This window comes from Patella vulgata, chromosome 4, assembly GCF_932274485.2.
Source record: "Patella vulgata chromosome 4, xgPatVulg1.2, whole genome shotgun sequence".
Taxonomy (NCBI): domain Eukaryota; kingdom Metazoa; phylum Mollusca; class Gastropoda; family Patellidae; genus Patella; species Patella vulgata.
Window position 1 is genome coordinate 19,558,815 of NC_065882.2, and position 18,413 is coordinate 19,577,227.

The 18,413-nt window shown below is 35.9% G+C and overlaps 1 protein-coding gene across 3 annotated transcripts; it reads left to right on the forward strand.

Annotated features, from left to right (window-relative positions):
• Nucleotides 1-24: 24 nt before the first annotated feature.
• LOC126818932 (protein FAM81A) lies at nt 25-14,677 on the forward strand. Of its 3 annotated transcripts, none has more exons than XM_050546629.2 (7): nt 25-80; nt 4,561-4,655; nt 5,475-6,034; nt 7,447-7,695; nt 8,186-8,425; nt 9,359-9,472; nt 11,200-14,677. In XM_050546629.2, exons 3-7 carry the CDS (start codon nt 5,501-5,503, stop codon nt 11,413-11,415), a joined length of 1,353 nt encoding a protein of 450 aa, XP_050402586.1. In that variant the 5' UTR covers nt 25-80; nt 4,561-4,655; nt 5,475-5,500; the 3' UTR covers nt 11,416-14,677. The 3 variants fall into 3 exon arrangements, with proteins under 3 accessions (XP_050402586.1, XP_050402588.1, XP_050402587.1); XM_050546631.2 differs by having other exon boundaries at nt 41-73; XM_050546630.2 differs by lacking the exon at nt 25-80 and having other exon boundaries at nt 4,525-4,655.
• The last annotated feature ends 3,736 nt before the right edge of the window (nt 14,678-18,413 follow it).

Below are 18,413 nucleotides of genomic sequence, written 5' to 3' on the forward strand. Positions count from 1 at the left end.
TGAGTTGTTTACAAATGGATTCCAGATGGTAGCAACCTCCCGATGAAAGTTTTAAAACAGCCTTATATAACTTGTATGAGGTTTGTACTTGACGGAAACAACATAAACCACTATTCATAGGCCCTATTTGTTGATGATTCAATAGAAAGAACTTGAACTTGTCAATCAATCCACATCTAGAGTCTATAGTCTATACGAATCTTACAAGTTACTTACAGCCAAAATTGGCTGAAATTTATTGCAACCATTACGGTAAATGGTGACATCACTGTGGATGGAGTCCATCCTAGTGGAAAATAATAAGAGTTATTTTTTGTAAGCTAGCTAGTAAACGCCTTGTTAATAAAAAAAAATTACTGTTCCATATTTTCGTAAACTCCCAGTAAGTTCAAGTAGAGCTAGGGATATTTTGCTTTTTCGATATAGAAACCTCAGTCACTCACAGACATAAAACCTGACAAAAATACTCTTATCTCCAGAAAGTATCGAAAAACCGAACATACCATAATATATTATGTTGGGGTTTTTTTTTGGGGGGGGGGGGGGTCTGGATATTTTCTGAAAATATTTCTTCCATTTTATGTTATTTACGATATTTTATTGGATTTTTTAAACAATATTTTATTTAGAAACTGAAAGGGATTGAGGAACAGACATTGACCTCTTTATTTTTTAATGATATGGTAAATAGATATTGTTATAAACTCCAGAGTGTTCATTCCAGAAGTATAGGGTAGGACTAAAGATTGGTATATTCATCATTATATAAGAGGATTATCAGTCCAAAACTATCAACACATCGTAACTGCCAGTCGATAAAATATCATTTTATAGAATTGGTAACAGACCTTTATAATAGACCATTATAATTGACCACTTATCCAGTGGCCAACATCAAACCCCTTGAAATTGTCAATCAGAAATGAGAAAAAAGGTCTCAAACTAGTCCACAAACTATGGCCACTAAACAGGGAATTTTCTTTCTGTTTTTTTTTCCAGATTAATTCTGAAATGATTAGAAGTCTAGAACCCTAAACATCAAATTAAATATTGTCAACATTATTTTTAGATCTATTTATTTTGAAATAAACATATACCACCAGGTATTTTTATACTCCTACATCAGTAAGATTTTGAAGTATCTCATATTTTTAGCATCTTAATGACACAGCACACATCTTTTAACTTTGAATAATAAACTGAAGTCTTAAAGTAAAATATTCTACATACTATAATAATAAGGAATAATCTGTTGTACTTGTCAGTATGGAAAATATCAGATATGCAGATTTCCTTGGTTTGGACTGTGGATAAGGAGTTATCCCCCTTTAGTCTTCAGGATTTACAAATTGTTGGGGACATCATTATTTAGTATATTATAATAATTCATTTATTTATTTAATAATAAAATACTTATTAATGGGTATTTATAGATTGTGTATATTCATATGATTCCACATGTTCCACATTTGTGGTTTAGCTGTATCAACTACTTGTTTAAGCTTACACAGCAGTGCATGCTCATTGCTCGTTTATTTAGACAACCACATTGGCTGAAATTGTTGATGTTCTCTGTATTGCTCTTTTGATTGGCTCTATGTGTAAGATAATATTATGCATTGTCAGCTTGATTATCCACGCATCTAACATGATGTTATGCCTTTATGGTCACAAAAGATGTATAATAACGATGTTATGGTGGCCGAGGTCTGTCATTAAATCAAGTGGCATGGTTTCGATTCCCCACGTGTACATGACAAGGAGTAGGGTCACCTGTCCCAACGTCCTCTGGTTTCATCTCACTGCTAAAGACCCCTACATGCTAACGAATTATTGAAACAAAATTTAACCTAGTTTGTTGAGGTTGATATGGCCTATATAATATTTTTTATGACTTTGAATATGTTGTCCAAACATTGGTTATATTTTAATGAGCTGTCAAAGAAATATAATATCTTTAAGTAGAATGAAAAAAGAAATTGATTTCTTTTGTGCTCGGTATGTGTTAAGACCTGTGTTTTGACTAGTTTTAATAGCATCTTTATTAGTTGGGGGGAGGCTGAGTCTGTCCTTGAGTCAAATGGCGTGGTTTCGATTCCTCACTTGTACATAACAAGGAGTAGGGTCGCCTGTCCAAACTAGTGGGTTTACACTGGGTCCTCTGGTCTCCTCCGACTGCTGAAGACCCTACGTGCTAGTGAATTATTGAAATAAAATTTAACCATGTTACTCCCGAAGTGACCTAGTTTGTGTCAGTGCTCGCTCTCTCTCTCTCTCTCTCTCTCTCTCTCTCTCTCTATAATAATAATATCAGACAGTCCAGTGTAGTTGTCTGTCTACCTTAAATAGTCCCTGAATAAAACCGAATAAGGTGGACCTATGAAGTTTCCACTGATGATTGTGAAGCCAGCTTTGACCGAGCTTCATTCTCACTCCATTAACTTGCCTAATCATTTTGGCTCCTGACCCATGGTGTTTGGCAATCTTGCAAATAACTATTAAACTTAGAATAGAAATATTCAGAACTTCTCAAAAAAATTTTTTTTAAAAAAGGCTGCCCATAACTTAAAAATTATGAGTGGAAAGATAACTCAGCAAAGCATGTTTAAAATTTACAATACAAAAATTTTGAAATTCCCTAATTAAGAATTCCATTCTCTCCTGTATAAAAGTCACAGGTTTTATTAGTTCCAACAATGATATGGGAGCCGTTTTTTTCTCCCATCTGAATGACTAACAGCTGTCCTTGTCACGCCCTCCATCCTGCACACTGACAAGACGGAACTATGCCGGAAAACCCTTAGGAACTTTCTCGAACAACATTGGGAACGAACCTGAGACCTCCTGGCTAGTGCGCCAGCATCTTACTCACTTAGCCACTGTGGCTCCCGGAGCAGAACCATAGGACATTAAACCCCATTTCATTTCATTTTCCTACTTTCTGCACTAATCGGACTATTGAAGATAGGCATACACTATGCTGAGTGACATGAAGGAAATTTTCAATAGACTGTGGCATTTCTTCATCAAATTTCAACTGTGAAGGATTCTTTTATGTACACGCCAATGTGTACTCAGGAGCTTGGGTAGACACTGTTCTTTGCCAGGCCCTTTGTCCTGCACTACCGATAGGGAGAAGCCACACAGCAAAATCCCAGGGAACTTTCTTGACCAACACCAGGATACATGTAGTGTACATAATCATAGTATTGAGAGGAATATGGCCGATAACCTGACACCCCAATATCACAACATTTTAATCAGACAATACAACATTTTTACCACACTGATCAGCAGTGAATATTCGCTAGGCCGCGACAATCACTGATAAGGATGACATCGATGCGACTTAATGAGCCACAAATATTAACTTTTTTCCAACGACAAATTAAATTCTAAAACATTTTTTTATGTATTAGAAAAATAAATAAAGACGTTTGAAGTATCTGTAGGTAAAAATTATTTCCTATTTTAGTGTAAATGGGTATTAAAATAAGTAAAAGGTGCCATTCTGCTCGAATCAGTAACATCTTATGTAAACAATGCACGCGCCATTGAGCCAATGATTGATGCCGCGTGATATGCCATAATGTGTTGAAGGCAGTCATCTTTTACAGAGATATTAGAAGACTTTCCTAATACTCTGTGAAACAGATTGCATTTTTACACGACATTACAATTTTTTAATGTCATGTTGTCGGGTGAAAATGTTGTATTGTTTAGATGAAATGTTGTGATGTTGGGTTGTCGCCTTAAGAAGGGCTACACCACAACGCCACGACATGATACCAATGAGCCACCATACTTTAGGGTAATCGTAAACACCTCAATCCCTACCCCCCACCAAGATACATTCATGTAACTTTATCGTACTGCAACTATAAATATCTTAGCAATCTAAAATCTTTGGTAAACAAAAGAATACAAGCTGCTGTCATATATTAAGTAACCCTATATAACAGACACTTTAATGGGACAGGGGGTTGTGTTAGATGGCCAAATGGTTAGCATGTGCGCGCTGTATCGTAAGTTCCGCCATTGAGTCAACTGGCGTGGTTTTGATTCCCCGGTTGTACGTGACAAGGAGTAGGGTCGCCTGTCCAACATCGTGGGTACTCTTGTTTCCTACCACTGCTAAAGGCCCTATGCGCAAGCAAATTATTGAAATAAAATTGTAATAAAATAGTCCTGAAATGACCTAGTTTGTGACGAGTGTATGTTAAACCCCATTTCTCTGTCGCTCTCTTTAATGGGACATACTAGATCTGTGCTTTCTTAAGACTACAATAATAATGTTCTATAATAATGTTCAACATAAGATATTATGTTGATAAGGACCCTGAATAGAGCTTATAATAGAAGCATTCAATACAGCAGGATATGAAAAGCTTTTCATTTTTCCACATTCGATTTGTATATGGTCTGTATAATCTATTGACAACAAAGGTGAGGATTGCTTTCAACTCTCTAATCCAAATAGTGATAGCCTACACAATAGACAATACTCTGTTCTGTTGATCTGTCACTATGCAGTTTATTTTTATTTTTCCGCGATTTCAGATCAAGTTTTAAAACTATAAGCAGACTTTTCTTCAGAAGAAAAAGGGATTTAGTGTAGAAATTGATATAAAAAGGGACTGGATATTTTATATAAGGTCAGTTAATCTTTTAAACTTTGATTATTATCAGTTAGGTGTATGAACTTTAATATTTTGACATAATATCCGTAAAATTATTTTTTCTGATATCTTTGAAATCATTATTATTATATCTCAAATTACTAATAATAGGATTGATGAGGGAAATTTGATATTATTGAAGGTTCAATACAACACAAGTTGTAACTTGTTATATATTGTGTTTACAAACATAGAAGTATTATTTTTCAATTAGTTCACATTAAATACACACAGTGGCGTAGCAAGAATTCTCAGCTTCCGAGGGCAAAGACATAATTTCAGTCTATTTTACTAAATTTGGTTAAATTACGAAAATGAAATATATTATTAATTGCACCAAAGCATAATTATAATATTAGGAAGAGGTGTTAATTAACAGGTATTATAAGCTAGAGCCCAGAGAAAAATTTGCACCCCTTCCAACCGGCCCTCACAGGTGACTACCCTACCACCACACCACACCCGCTTAACTTTGCTACACCCTGCTGGCATTACAAACAACTAATTCTTATATTATTAACCCTTTAGCAGCTGGTACATGTAGATACCTGGTATTGACTACCACAGTTCCCTGGAAAAATTGAGACAAAAGTAATCTTCTTTGCAATTAGTCTTGTTGTTCACTTTAGAAACCATTTTAAACTACTGCTCCCTGTACTGCCACAAAGTCATAAAAGCAGTTCCTTAACTAGTTCACCGCTTTTCTCGTGACTCCGGTGGTGTAAGGGGCTAGATCCTCATCCCTACATCCTATTTCTATTGGCATCTAATAGATACAATTCTTTTATCATTCAGGATTGGATCTCTAAATTAACCAAAAAATGAGTTCTTCTAGATCAGTACGCTATGATAAACCTCCTGCTCCGACCGTATATGCACCTTATGAAACAAATCAAGACTTCACAGCTATTGCAGTGGGTGGTAGTAGAGAGCAGAAACGAAGAAGTGATGGACCATTATTAATACGTCATCAAGAGGAACCTTATGTTCTGCGTCATTATGAAGAACCTTCCAACAATCGTCAACAAGAAATGGCACCAATTATTATACGTCAGGAACAACCAACACAGCTGCCTCCTGTTATTGTTCAACGCGATAGCGGTTACGATCAAACACTGCCCTTAATACAAGCAGACATGAACAATCATTTGGATGCCCTAGAAGACCGAATTTCTCAACAAGAAGTTAATACACAGGGTTTATTACAAAGAACAATGAAAATCAAAGAGGATGTGATAGATAGTTTGAATTTTACACATGGTACATGGAACGATGAAAAACATGCTCGTACATTACTTCAAGAACATATTCGTAGTATAACCGCAGTTGTTAATCGGCTTAATCATGACATATCAGTAGGTATTATTGTTGACCTCCAACCCCCTTTTGGAGCCATGAAAACTTTTTAGCTGAGAAAGTTCTTCAGGATTTTGCTGCCTGGTTTAGGATGGTGAAATGAAATGAGATAAAATGGGGTTTAACGTCCTACTGTTCTGCTCCAACTGGGCTAATGAAGACGGCCATATGCCATACAGTGTGCCATGAGGGAAATTCCAACTGCCAAGGGTTCTTTTACGTGGCCGGGATTGAGTACACAGGACCTTGGTTGTCGTCCCATCCAAACGACTATACGTTGCCCTGTGCCAGGCCATCTGTCCTGCACCACTGACAAGGGGCAACCATGCCAGAAAATCCTGATGAACTGTCTCCGCAAATGCAGAGATCAATCACAGGCCCCCCAGGTTAGCGGTTTAGGATGTAGAGTCTGGCAAGTCTGGACAATAACAAAAAATCCAGTCCATGTGTGTACTCATTGGTGTCCACATACAAGAAGCCCTGACATTTGGAATTCGATGAAGAGTAGGCATAAACTCTGTGATCCTGTCATACATCTCCCACATTTCACACTGTATGACATATGTCTGTCTTCATATTCCCAGTTGGTGTAGAAAGTAGGATGTTAAACCAGAGTTCATTTCCAACCCTTTTCACCTTGTAAAAAATGTAATGATGAAACTGGTTCCTTCTACTATGAACAGTGTGTACACCATTAAGGGCATTGCAGCAGGAGTGTCATTACAAAAGCCAGTGTTCCATACTGACCCAACTAAAATTAGTAATGAAACTAATTTCCTCTCAATCTTTTCCAATAAAATTTAATCGTATAGAGTTTGTATCATCACTAATCAATCAAAAACAACATTACAGATAAACCCATTTAAAGATACATTATGGAAGATTAGATAAAGAGCTGGCAGTTCAACTATAATAGTTAAAAACTAGATAATGTAAAGGGAATTTGCTGAAAATTTCAGTCAAATTGATCCACTCTGAACCAAGATTTTAGCGATTGAATTTTAGGCCTAGCCTCAATCATTATTACTAAAGTCGGTACGATAAAAAAACATAGTCTTGATTATCCATTTCATGATTAAATCATGAAAGGAAGTCGAACAGCAAATCGGAACCTAATCCAATAAACATTGCAGGCTAGCAATGACATCGAGAGTTGATTATGGTCTGGATAAGTTAATTAAAGTCTAATTAATAATTTAGATAACATTTCAGGCCTAAAGAAAGACCTGCAATAAGCAGATTTTTCTCTTGCATAATGTATGTTTAAAAAAATTTATTTTAAGGTGTAACTCTGCGGAGCTTAAATTTATTTATATTCCAAACTTTCATGAAATGAAGATTGACTCTAAGTATTAATATTCATTGTCCATCTGAAAATATGACACAAAAAGTATATTGTTCTATTTTGTAGGCAATAGAAGATTCTCTTAGACTAAGAGATGGTGCAACTATAGGTCAGAATAATGCCCTGAAGAACCTGGAAGTCCATCATGTTGGAGCGCTATCTGATGTACGAGGTAGAATTGTACGATGTGATACATCTATTGGTCGTCTGGGCATAGAAGTCAAAACTTGTGTTCAGTCTATCAGAACAATATCACATCAACAACAAGAATTGGCCAATAGAATGTCAGAAAGAATGAACGGAATTGAAACTCAGGTACACATAATTCAAAAATACTCTTCAAAAAAAAGAAAGGTATCGTGACATTTCGTCGTCGGTATACCCTCGCTCTATCATTGCCTCGTTGCAACAGGAATCGCGACTCGTATTTTAAGTCCCATATCTCGTATCTAATAGGAGCAGACGTGGTGGCTCTGTGAGTAAGGCACTGGCTCACTAACCAGGAGGTCTGGGGGTTCGATCCTATTGTTGGTCAAGGAAGTTTTTGAACTTTTTTTTTCCCGTTTCAGTGGTGTAGGACAAACAAGGACAGTGACTAGTTATTCAGATGGTACAAAAAAAAGATGTCCAGTGTATACTCTGGCATGCACGTTAAAGAACCCTTGACAGTTGCAATTTGATATTAGCGTAGGCTGTAGCAGGCATGTCTGGACAAAATTACTCTCATAGCACACAGTATGGCATAGACACATCTTTATTCGTCCAGAAAAGTAGAATGTTAAACCCCATTTATTTGATTTAATAGATCGCAGCTGTAGTACAACATATAGAGAGAATAGCTGGTGAAAGTAGGGTAAAGATTCAACACGTAGAAGGTGATACATCAAACTATCTCACTATGTTAGATGCTAAAACTAGACATATGATTGAAGATTTACAGAATTCGTTGACTACTATGCAAGCCATGACGGAGACAGAAAGAGAAAGAATGGAAGATAGAATTATAGCTCTTATTGAACAATATGGTGGTAGCAGTACTGATTTGGTAAGAAATGCTTAATTCCCATCAAACAATTATGTTTTCTCTGTTTTATAGTAATTAATACATTTGTAATTAATTTCACACGCTTATGTTTTCATTCCAATTTTGACTACTATATATAGCCATTTCACTTTACTTGTCTGTTTATTACATTTCCAGAAATAGTTTATTTATAAAAGGTTTTTTTTAGTTCAATATGCTAACATTGAGATTTGTTGTAGGACATAGCCAACCATGACTTACACCAGTATGATACAACATGTGGGAATTATTCCCCCCTTTTTTCTTGGATCACTCACTACAGACCGGGACTGAACAGCAGCACAGTGGATGCTTAAGGCTGACCCCCAGATCCATTCACTTATTGCTTGCAGTTTATGTCCTGTCTCCACAGGTTTGCGTGTAGTGCGGTTCCCCTGGCTGGACTTACCGGTACTATTTAAGATAGGGGAAAACACAATTAAATTTCATGCCTTAGTTTGTTTTGGGAAATTACACGTCTCCCTGAACTAAACATATCCACACAGTGTTAAGATAAAACTTATTTTGTGTTCAATATGGACATGCATATGATTTTTACCAATATCAAGGTGGGGTGTTGGCTGATCGTCAATTTCAAAATTAAAGACAAATGTCACATCGAGCGAAGTGAGGCACGATATATGTTGAATGAAATATTGACTGCTTTAATTAGAAAGCAAAATTTTAATGCATATTATTATTACCAAATAACAAAAATTCATATTCGTATCTCTTTTCTCTCATTTTTTTTTTTTTATATATATAATAACAAAAGACAGAAATTTCATTCAGGATGAAATCTTCAAATGTTGTCGACATCTATTCTTGTTTATCTTGACGAATTACTTGATCAGTGATAGTATTGACAAAAATTTTATTTCAGATTGAAGGAAATTGTTTTGTATATATTTTCAGGAAAGAATAGAAAGAAAGATTGATGATAATTATCATTTTCTAGATATGAGAATATTGAAATTAGAAGATCGACCAATACAGGAAAACTCTACACAGATTATTGATATACAGAATGTAAGTATTGTGGATCATTACGGGAGCCACAGTGGCTCAGTGAGTAAGACGCTAGCTCACTAACCAGGAGATACAGGGTTTGATCCCAGTGTTGCTCAAGGAAGTTCCCTGGGATTGCCCATCGCAGTTCCCTGGGGATCACAGGATCATTCCTGGTGTTGGCCGAGAAAGTTCCTCGGGATTTTCTGGTGTTGTCTCCCCTTGTCAGTGTGGCAGGACAGAGGGCTTGGCAAGGACAGCATTAAGTCGTTAGGATGGGACAAAAAACTGAGATCCTGTCTACAAGTTGACTTGCTCGTAAAAGTACTAAAAGAATCCAACTGTCGGGTGTAGGCAGTAGTGCTGCCGTACGGGCAAAATTTCCCCCATGGAACACTGTATTATAGACCTCCAACCTCGTGGGTTTTCTCCGGGTCCTCCTGTTTCCTCCCACTTCTAAAGACCCCTACGTGCAAGCGAATTATTGAAATAAAATTAAACCATGTTAGTCCCGAAATGACCTTGTTTGTGTCGAGTGGATGTTAAACCCCATTTCTCTCTCTCTCTATTATAGACCATTTGGTGCAGAAAAGTAGGATGTTAAACCCCATTTCATACCATTTGTGAAACATAGCATGGATACCGGTATGTCAAAATATGTTTTCACAAGAAATCTGAATAAGCATCATCCAGTTAACATATCTATTTAATTTGGTTGTAATCAATTGAATGGGTTTGGAAAAGTAGATGAAAATATCTTAAACTGCGTCTTCAGTGCTCTCCGGCCCCACTCCTTTCATGCCAAATAAAATCATTTAAACAAATCTTGACAAGCATCCACCCAATCAACTTATCTACTAAATTTGCTTGAAATTCATCAAGCAGTTTAGAGAAAAACTTTAAAAGCCCTGAAATTTATCCCAACGCTATGGGGTCAAGCAAATCTGAATTGTTAGCAATGTGTCCCTCAAAATAAAATGAGGTACCAGCAGTGGCGGCGCCAGGGGGGGGGGGGGGGGGCCAGGGGGGGCAAATGCCCCCCCATTAATCTGGTCTGCCCTCAGTTTGCCCCCCCAATAATTTTAGAAAATAAAAAAAAGTATTTGTGATACATTACGGTAATCAATACCTTCTATGGTGAATAAATCCCACATCCCCACTCAGTCATAAACTTGCATGTTGTAGAGCATTTCCGACAGTCTATTTTTCAAAATTTTCTTGGCAAGGTCCCAATGGACTCGTTACTTTGGGGCTCACAAGGGGAATTCGTTGAGGTTTGCAAGTCCGTTCGTTTGACATTTTGTTCTCTAGTCGGATATAAACTAGTGATCAGGCGACGAACGGTATCTCGGCAGATCTATTTATCTCGACGATCGGTGCCTGACAGAATACTGTAAGACAGCATTTCCGGCAGTCTATTTTTCAAAATTTTCTGTGGGAGGACTCCCTACTTTGACTCTCGTGAATGGGCTTCATCGTGATTCGCAAGTCCGTTCGTTTGACACTTTACCTCATCGATCAGTGCCTGAAATACTGCCAGGCTGCATTTCCCCGCAACATGCCTTTGCCCCCATAACCTTGGACTTTGCCCCAGCTTTGCCCCTCCAATCACCGACGGCTGGCGCCGCCACTGGGTACCAGTAATACCAGTTACTGGTATTTTGTAAGTGATAGCTTAGCCATTTTGAAAAAGATCAGTCATTTATTGAACTTCATATTTTGAATTATTGGATTTTTTTAAATTGTAGAATGTTGAGGCTTCAGTCCTTAAGAAAATGGATGCGAGAATTCTGATGAATACAGAAGACATTGCTCGATTAAAACGTGAATGTAGGGAAGGTTTCGTAGTTATACAGGAGAGTATCACAAACGCTAAATTAGTCAATGATGGTAAACGTAAAATTTTAGAAGAACAATTAAGGAAAGAAATTGGACATTTGAGAAAAATGGTTGTGCTTGTGTGAAAAGGTTTCATGTCTTTTCTGAAGAATCAAAAAAACTTGAAAAAATACGGAAAGCAATGATGTGATGTATGACAAGATCAGGGAGAATCAGAGCTATATTTTATAAATTGATATTGATTCTTTCAATGTGCTAGAGTGTTTAATATACAATAAGACCTCACTATATCACGCTTTTGCTATAAACTAGGTTTGGGTCAAAGGTGGGAAACGTATGGCTCCTAACATTGTTAGAGTGAAGCCCTTGTTTATTTTACATATCAGCATCTGATATCATGCTCGTAACTCATTACAGTTAAGCCCTGTCATGGTGAAATACAAAATAGTGTAACAGCATCAAATCTCTACAAATAACGTGTTCATAAATGTTTCATAGAAAATTTGCTCATTATCACAGGAAAAATAACCCAACCATCTAATTAGATCACTGTAAAACAAAAAAAATAGCTCAAATATATAAATAAATTTGTGAAGTGACCCCATCTCTACTGTTGAAAATTTCATTAGAAGTCAACAAGTTTGACAGTATTTTTTTAAATATGTGATTATTTTATATCTACTTGTACATGTATTCATATTTACTCATTAAATGTAAAATCAGATCTTTCCAAAAATAATTCTGATTATTGTGTCAGATTGTCCATTTGTCCTAACATTTGTTTGTAGACACTCTAGAGGTTGCAATTTTTATCCGATTTTGATGGAACTTAAAATGTATTTTTATATCCCAAATCTCTCTGATGGGTTTGATTTTGGCACATATCGAACTGCAACTTCATGGATTCTGGCCTCTGATTGTATACCATATAGAGGAAATTTGTGAACGAGATAGAGGCCAATGTTTTTAACAGATCTTTTTCAGATTAGGTGTAAAGCATTGAGTTTATGAGAGGAGGAACCCTATCAATATTTAGGGTTCCACAAAATTTCGTTTCTGAGTAATTCATCCATGCAGAAAGCCTTCTGAACGCGATGGAGGCTGCAGTTTGTTTTTTTTAACAGATTTATTTAGAATTTGGTGTGTAGCATTGGGGTTATGAGAGGACGAACCCATGTCGCAATCCATGACATTCCGTTCCGAAGTTACCTCCCATGTTCTGAAAACCTGGTGAAAGTGATAGCGGCTACAGTTTTTAACAGATTTATTTCTAAATCGATATGAAACATTGGAACAATGACAGAATGGGCCCTATTGATTTTCCCTGTACTCAGTCCATCTATTGCAAAATGTGGGTGTATCTTGTATGGAAAATACTTGTTAATACATACTGCACTGAACTTAGGGAAATACTTTTTATCTAGCTTGCTGAACAATGAATTAATATGCTTTTACATAACTTCTGTATTTTAATGTATAATTCATGTATGTAAACATTTGTATGTTTTATTTATTGTACAATACAGTAGTAGTTAACCATATTAAATCAATTTTTTGTTATATAAACTGTTAAGGGGGGCTTATGTCGACCTTGCAACTGAAAGCAACTGGCGTTTCGGCAACTGGGAGCAACTGAAAGCAACTGAATGCAACTGAAAAAAGTCGAACTGAGCGCCTCTTACAACTCAAAGCAACTAGTTGCACATGTTGAACTTTCTGCAACTGGCTGCAACTAGCGGCAACTAGTTGAAGTCGACATGAGCATTCTTGCAACTGGAGTCAACTTGTTTCTCTGGAAATAACATCACGTGATAAGAGACACGTGTCATGTGACTTTATAAATAAGCAAATGGAAGCGAACGAAGACACCCACTTTTCAAGTTTTGATGATGTTGACAATAATATACTAATAGAATTGTAGCAAGACCGACCATGCCTTTGGGTTGCTTCTTCTAAGTAATTCGCCATTTTGTTAATCACGTGTGATTGCTATCAGTTCCGAGTCGACATAAGCGCTCCGAAATGAGTTGCTCCCATTTGGGTTGCAAAATCGACATAAGCCCCACTTTAGTATTTGTTATTGTTATTTATTATAATTCTTTGTTAGTTTTATTGTTATCTCTATTTTTGTCAAATTGATTATAGATATGTATTCAATAGCTGATAATTCAATAATACAGTTCAATATAATAGAATACATTTTTTATACATAATATTTAAAAATATATATTCTATAATAGATGATAAAGTAATAACATAAAATACACAATACTATTTCCATAGAATATAATAAGAGTATACCATCAAATATAGGATATATCAAATATACAATACATTTTTTATATACCATCCAATCCAATAATATTATATTTAATATGCAATACATGTTAATAAGATTATACCATCACTTCCAATAGAATATATTCAATGTATTCAGTACCATTTTAAGCACTGTTATAAGAAACAATAATATATTTAGTATAAGATAATATCTCCCTATAGTATATGTATAGATTAGAATAATATATGTTATGTGGACATCCCAATTCTATAAAATATATACCGTTCATTTTGATAATGTATTCACATTTGTTCTATTTAGGATATTTAATTGAATATATTTATTATCTGTTGATAATGTTAATAAAAATATATCTTCAGATTTCAGTGTATGCTATATATACATTTATGTATGATTTTATGGTTGAGGGCGAGTCATTAAGTAATGTATTGATACAGCACAAGGACATTAGTCCAAGTGTTGTTTTAATATATTACACAATGTCTTGATCAAGACCATTAAACAACTTGAAATACAGACACTATCCCGCACGTGCATTTCAATGAAATCGTCACTCAAGGCCAATATTTCATCTGGTATATAAATAATGTACGATTGGCATGTTGCTCGTACCATTGCCAACATCAAAGGATGAGGTTACATTGTATTTTAATTGACAATAAAAGAGTCTTCCACTGTGATTGTGATTTGTAAAAGTGTTCCATAATATGTATTTGTAAAAGTGTTCCATAATATGTAAATCATATTTAATTACAGTATTTTTACTGATTTGATCTCTTTTCCATAGGTGAAAACCAAAGTAGTGATCTATAACAAATATGTCTCATCTTAAAATTTAATTTTACAATACACGTTGTACATGTATTCAGACATTTTAAATATGGTATCTTCCTAACAAAACAAGTATTATATCGTATATTTAATATTTAGTTAATTGTTAGAAATATGTAATCCTTCGATCTGTGATATAAGTTCTTGTTAAATTTTAAATAATTTATAATATTTAGTATTTACATTATTTATAGTATCATTCAGAAATTAGTATATATATATATGACATAATATGAAACATTTATTTCTGAAATAAATCTTTAAACCAGTTAAAGATTATGTTATTTTGTAAATCTAAGGGAAAATTATTTTAGACACTGAAAGATGCAAAGGCGTTGCTGGACAGCTAGCTTAATGAGTGTCCGACCCCGATTGATTACACCACACAACCATATTTTTTTTAAGTGTACAACTGGCTATCAATTTATTAGATTTAGTTGGAGATGCACCTTAAAATTGTTACAAAACGTCTTTAAATTGTCTCCCTTTATCCTAACCGACGAATTTGGATTATAATCAATGATCCAAACAATGACGGAGCAAAGGGGTGGGGGGATTTGCGAGCCAGCGTCCTACCCACTTAGCCATCGTGGCCCCGGAAATGAAATGAAATGAAATGGGGTTTAACGTCCTACTGTTCTGCTCCGACTGGGCTAATGAAGACGGAATATCAAAAGGAATCCAGATCTTTGGAATATAAACATAGAACTCGGATAAAAATTGTGACCTCTACACTATTTGCGTACAGGGAGTGACCATTTTGTCGGGCAGTTTCGCGAAATTAAAACCCAACAGTCATTAGGTTGTAACAGTGATATAAATAAAATAAAACCAAGTACGAACAATCCAAACCATTAGGCAAAATTCGAAGTCCTAAAAAACAAAAACCGTATAGGCAAAATAGTGTAATATGGCAAAATAGTGTAATCAGCATATGGACTGTTCACCGTGTACAAAATACACGACAAACAGTGGTAACAGGTGTCCGGAAGAGTAAGCTTACCCTGCCTGGCGCCACACCCGCCATAGCTGCATCCAAACTATTAGGCGAAATCTCGGTAAAATAGCGTGATTGGCCAATGGACTATCGGTATGCAAAATGCACGTGATGAACAGTGTTAACGATGTAGTAGACAGATATTATCAGGGAGATTGTATACGCGTCAATTAAATATATCTAGAATAATAGCCGAGAGAGACATGTTATATTTACCAATCAAGTCAATATGACGCCCATAAAACTTTTTAAAGGTTTTAATAAGTTTAGTTCGCAAATATCCCTGAAGTTGAAGCTTAGATGACAAATGCCTCGATCAAAATAAAATGAACAAGCTCTCGCGTAACGAATTAGTTGAGACACAAACACTCCATAAGCTGGTGATATTGGAATGTTACTACTAATAAATGGAAAGTTAACAGTCGGAAAGTCAAAGTCATCACGTTTATCGTACAATTTAACACCAAGTTTATGGCAATTGTCAAAATCGAGACGCAGATCCAAGTAGGATTAAGCGTCATTGTCACTGTCAGTAGTGTTTTTAATTTCGAGCTCATCAGGATATATGAATTCTACATAATCACTAAATTTTGGATTATTCAGTGATAGTACATCATCGATATATCGATAAGTGAAATTAAAATGTCTGACTAATCGTTTATTGGATTTTACGAGTGCCTGTATGTAATCGGCTTCGTAGGAATAGAGAAACAAATCAGCAAGCAAAGGTGCACAGTTGGTGCCACGGTTTATAAAAAAAAATAAAAAGTGTGACCTCTACAGGGAACACAGACTTAAAATGCGTTTTTTCGTACAAGCAGGGGTCATAATCCAGGAAGTTACGGTTCGATATGCGCGAATATCGAAAAGAACCGAGATCTTTGGGTTATAAACTATAAACATACCTTTTAAGTGTCATCAGAATCGGATAACAATTGTGACGCTAGCTAAAACTTGATTTTTCGTACAATCAGGGGCCATAATCCATGAAGTTACCGATACGTACCAATAGCCAAAGGAATCTTGATCTTTAGGATATAAACATATATTTCACGTTTCGTCAAAATCGGATAAAGAAATTGTGACCTGTACGTAGACTGTCCACAAAAAAATAACACATTTGAAATGCATTTTATAGTTTGTTTGAAAACTTATATTACATAGTATACAATTATGTGAATGATATTTAAAATTGTTTCACTTCGCACTGTCTTCGGCTTTTAATTTATATTGAACAAGGGAATCACCAGTGTCGCTATATGAGTGTTCTCACTGGCATGCAGGTTAAAGAGACCTTGACATGAGTAGGCGGAATCGCCGTTATTCGGACAAATTTCTTCCTCACAGTACACTGCATTATCCCGATTGGTGCAGAAAAGTAGGACGTTAAACACCATTTTAGCATAAAGTCTAGTAGGATATGGAGAGATAAGTTGGTACTCTGTGACTTTAAAAGGAATTTCTGCTTGGTTGTCTATTAGGCGCCTTATTATGATTTTGTTCGACTATGGTCTAGCACAATTTACTTGGTGTGTGGAAATCATTTATGGGATTTTTTCGAAAATATCGATCGGAATCTTTTAACTTTCTTCAATCATGCCATTCTTCTATTACCAAACGTCTTCACCTTTACTCCCCTTCCCCCACCCCCTACTAAAGACTCGTACGTGCAGGCGAATTATTGAAATAAACTTGAACCATATATGTTAGTCCAGAAATGACCTTGTTTACGCATCTGTCCCTTCGCATCTGTACAATCGACATGAACCCAGTAGACGTCTTTGTCACATGAATATTGTCTGCATTGTTCCAGGGACGGCCAGTTCAACTGCTGTATCATAAGTGTAACACTTGTGTTCTGATGGTTATATAGCTTACTAAGTACGAATCTAGTTGCATTACATTGTATCTGTTTTATTTGTTTCGCTTGTGCTTTTTCTGCTGCGGGTTCCAAATTGTTGAATTATACTGGAGCTTCGATCGTACTAATGTTTGGTAGGCACGTTTTTTCGCGCTTTTTCGACAGTGTCTAAGTTACGCTTCAGGAATCCTAAAACTATATGTAAGGAGTTCTGTTCCTAAGTATGGATGATTTTTGACAACTTCTAACGATATTCCTTCCATTTTGTAATCAAACTTGGAAACGTTCCCTTTTGTTGTAGTGTTCATGACTGCACATTTGTTAAATTGCATCTGCCAGGTGTTACGCCATTCTACCAGGGTGTTTAAGTCTTTTTGAAGTACTAAGTGATCTTCTGGAGATGTTATGGGGATGTAAACTACACAATCACCCACAAATAGACGTGTAGCAGAAGAATATATATTAGACGCAATGTCGTTTATAAACGATTTCCCGGTTGTACATGACAAGGAGTAGGGTCGCCTGTCTAACCTCGTGGCTTTTCTCTGGGTCCCCCGGTTTCCCTCCCACTGTTAAAGACCCCTATGCGCAAGCGAATTATTGAAATAAAATTTTACTGTGTTAGTCCCGAAATGACATAGTTTGTGTCCAGTGGACATTAAACCCCATGTCTCTATCTCCCCTTAGGTATTTCGTAGATATCTAGGGATTGCTGGTAATGATCTTCTAGGACTGGTGTTATATTTCGTTCGAAGTTTTTTCACGTTAAGACGATTTATACATTTATCCACTAGCTTTTCTGTAGCTAAATCTGTCTATTGCAGGTCTTTCTTTAGGCCTGAAATGTTATCTAAATTATTTATTAATTAGACATTAATTAACTTATCCAGACCATAATCAACCCTCGATGCAATCATTAGCCTCGGATATTTACTGGATCTTAATACATTTTGTGACGGATAATTTAACGTAAAAATGGTTAATCGAGACTTTGTTTATTATCATACCAACGTTAGCAATGACGACCGAGGCTAGCCTAAAATTGAATAGCTAATATATCGGTTCAGAGCGAAGCAATTTGACTGAAATTGTCAGCATATTTTGTTTTCATTATCTATTTTTCAACTATTAT

Bases quoted from the DNA above. Each gene is read 5' to 3' on its own strand.
- LOC126818932 (XM_050546629.2), top strand. From the start codon at position 5,501: ATGAGTTCTTCTAGATCAGTACGCTATGATAAACCTCCTGCTCCGACC. The intron at 8,426-9,358 runs GTAAGAAATGCT...ATATATTTTCAG, and splicing joins GTGGTAGCAGTACTGATTTG to GAAAGAATAGAAAGAAAGAT. The intron at 9,473-11,199 runs GTAAGTATTGTG...TTTAAATTGTAG, and splicing joins AGATTATTGATATACAGAAT to AATGTTGAGGCTTCAGTCCT.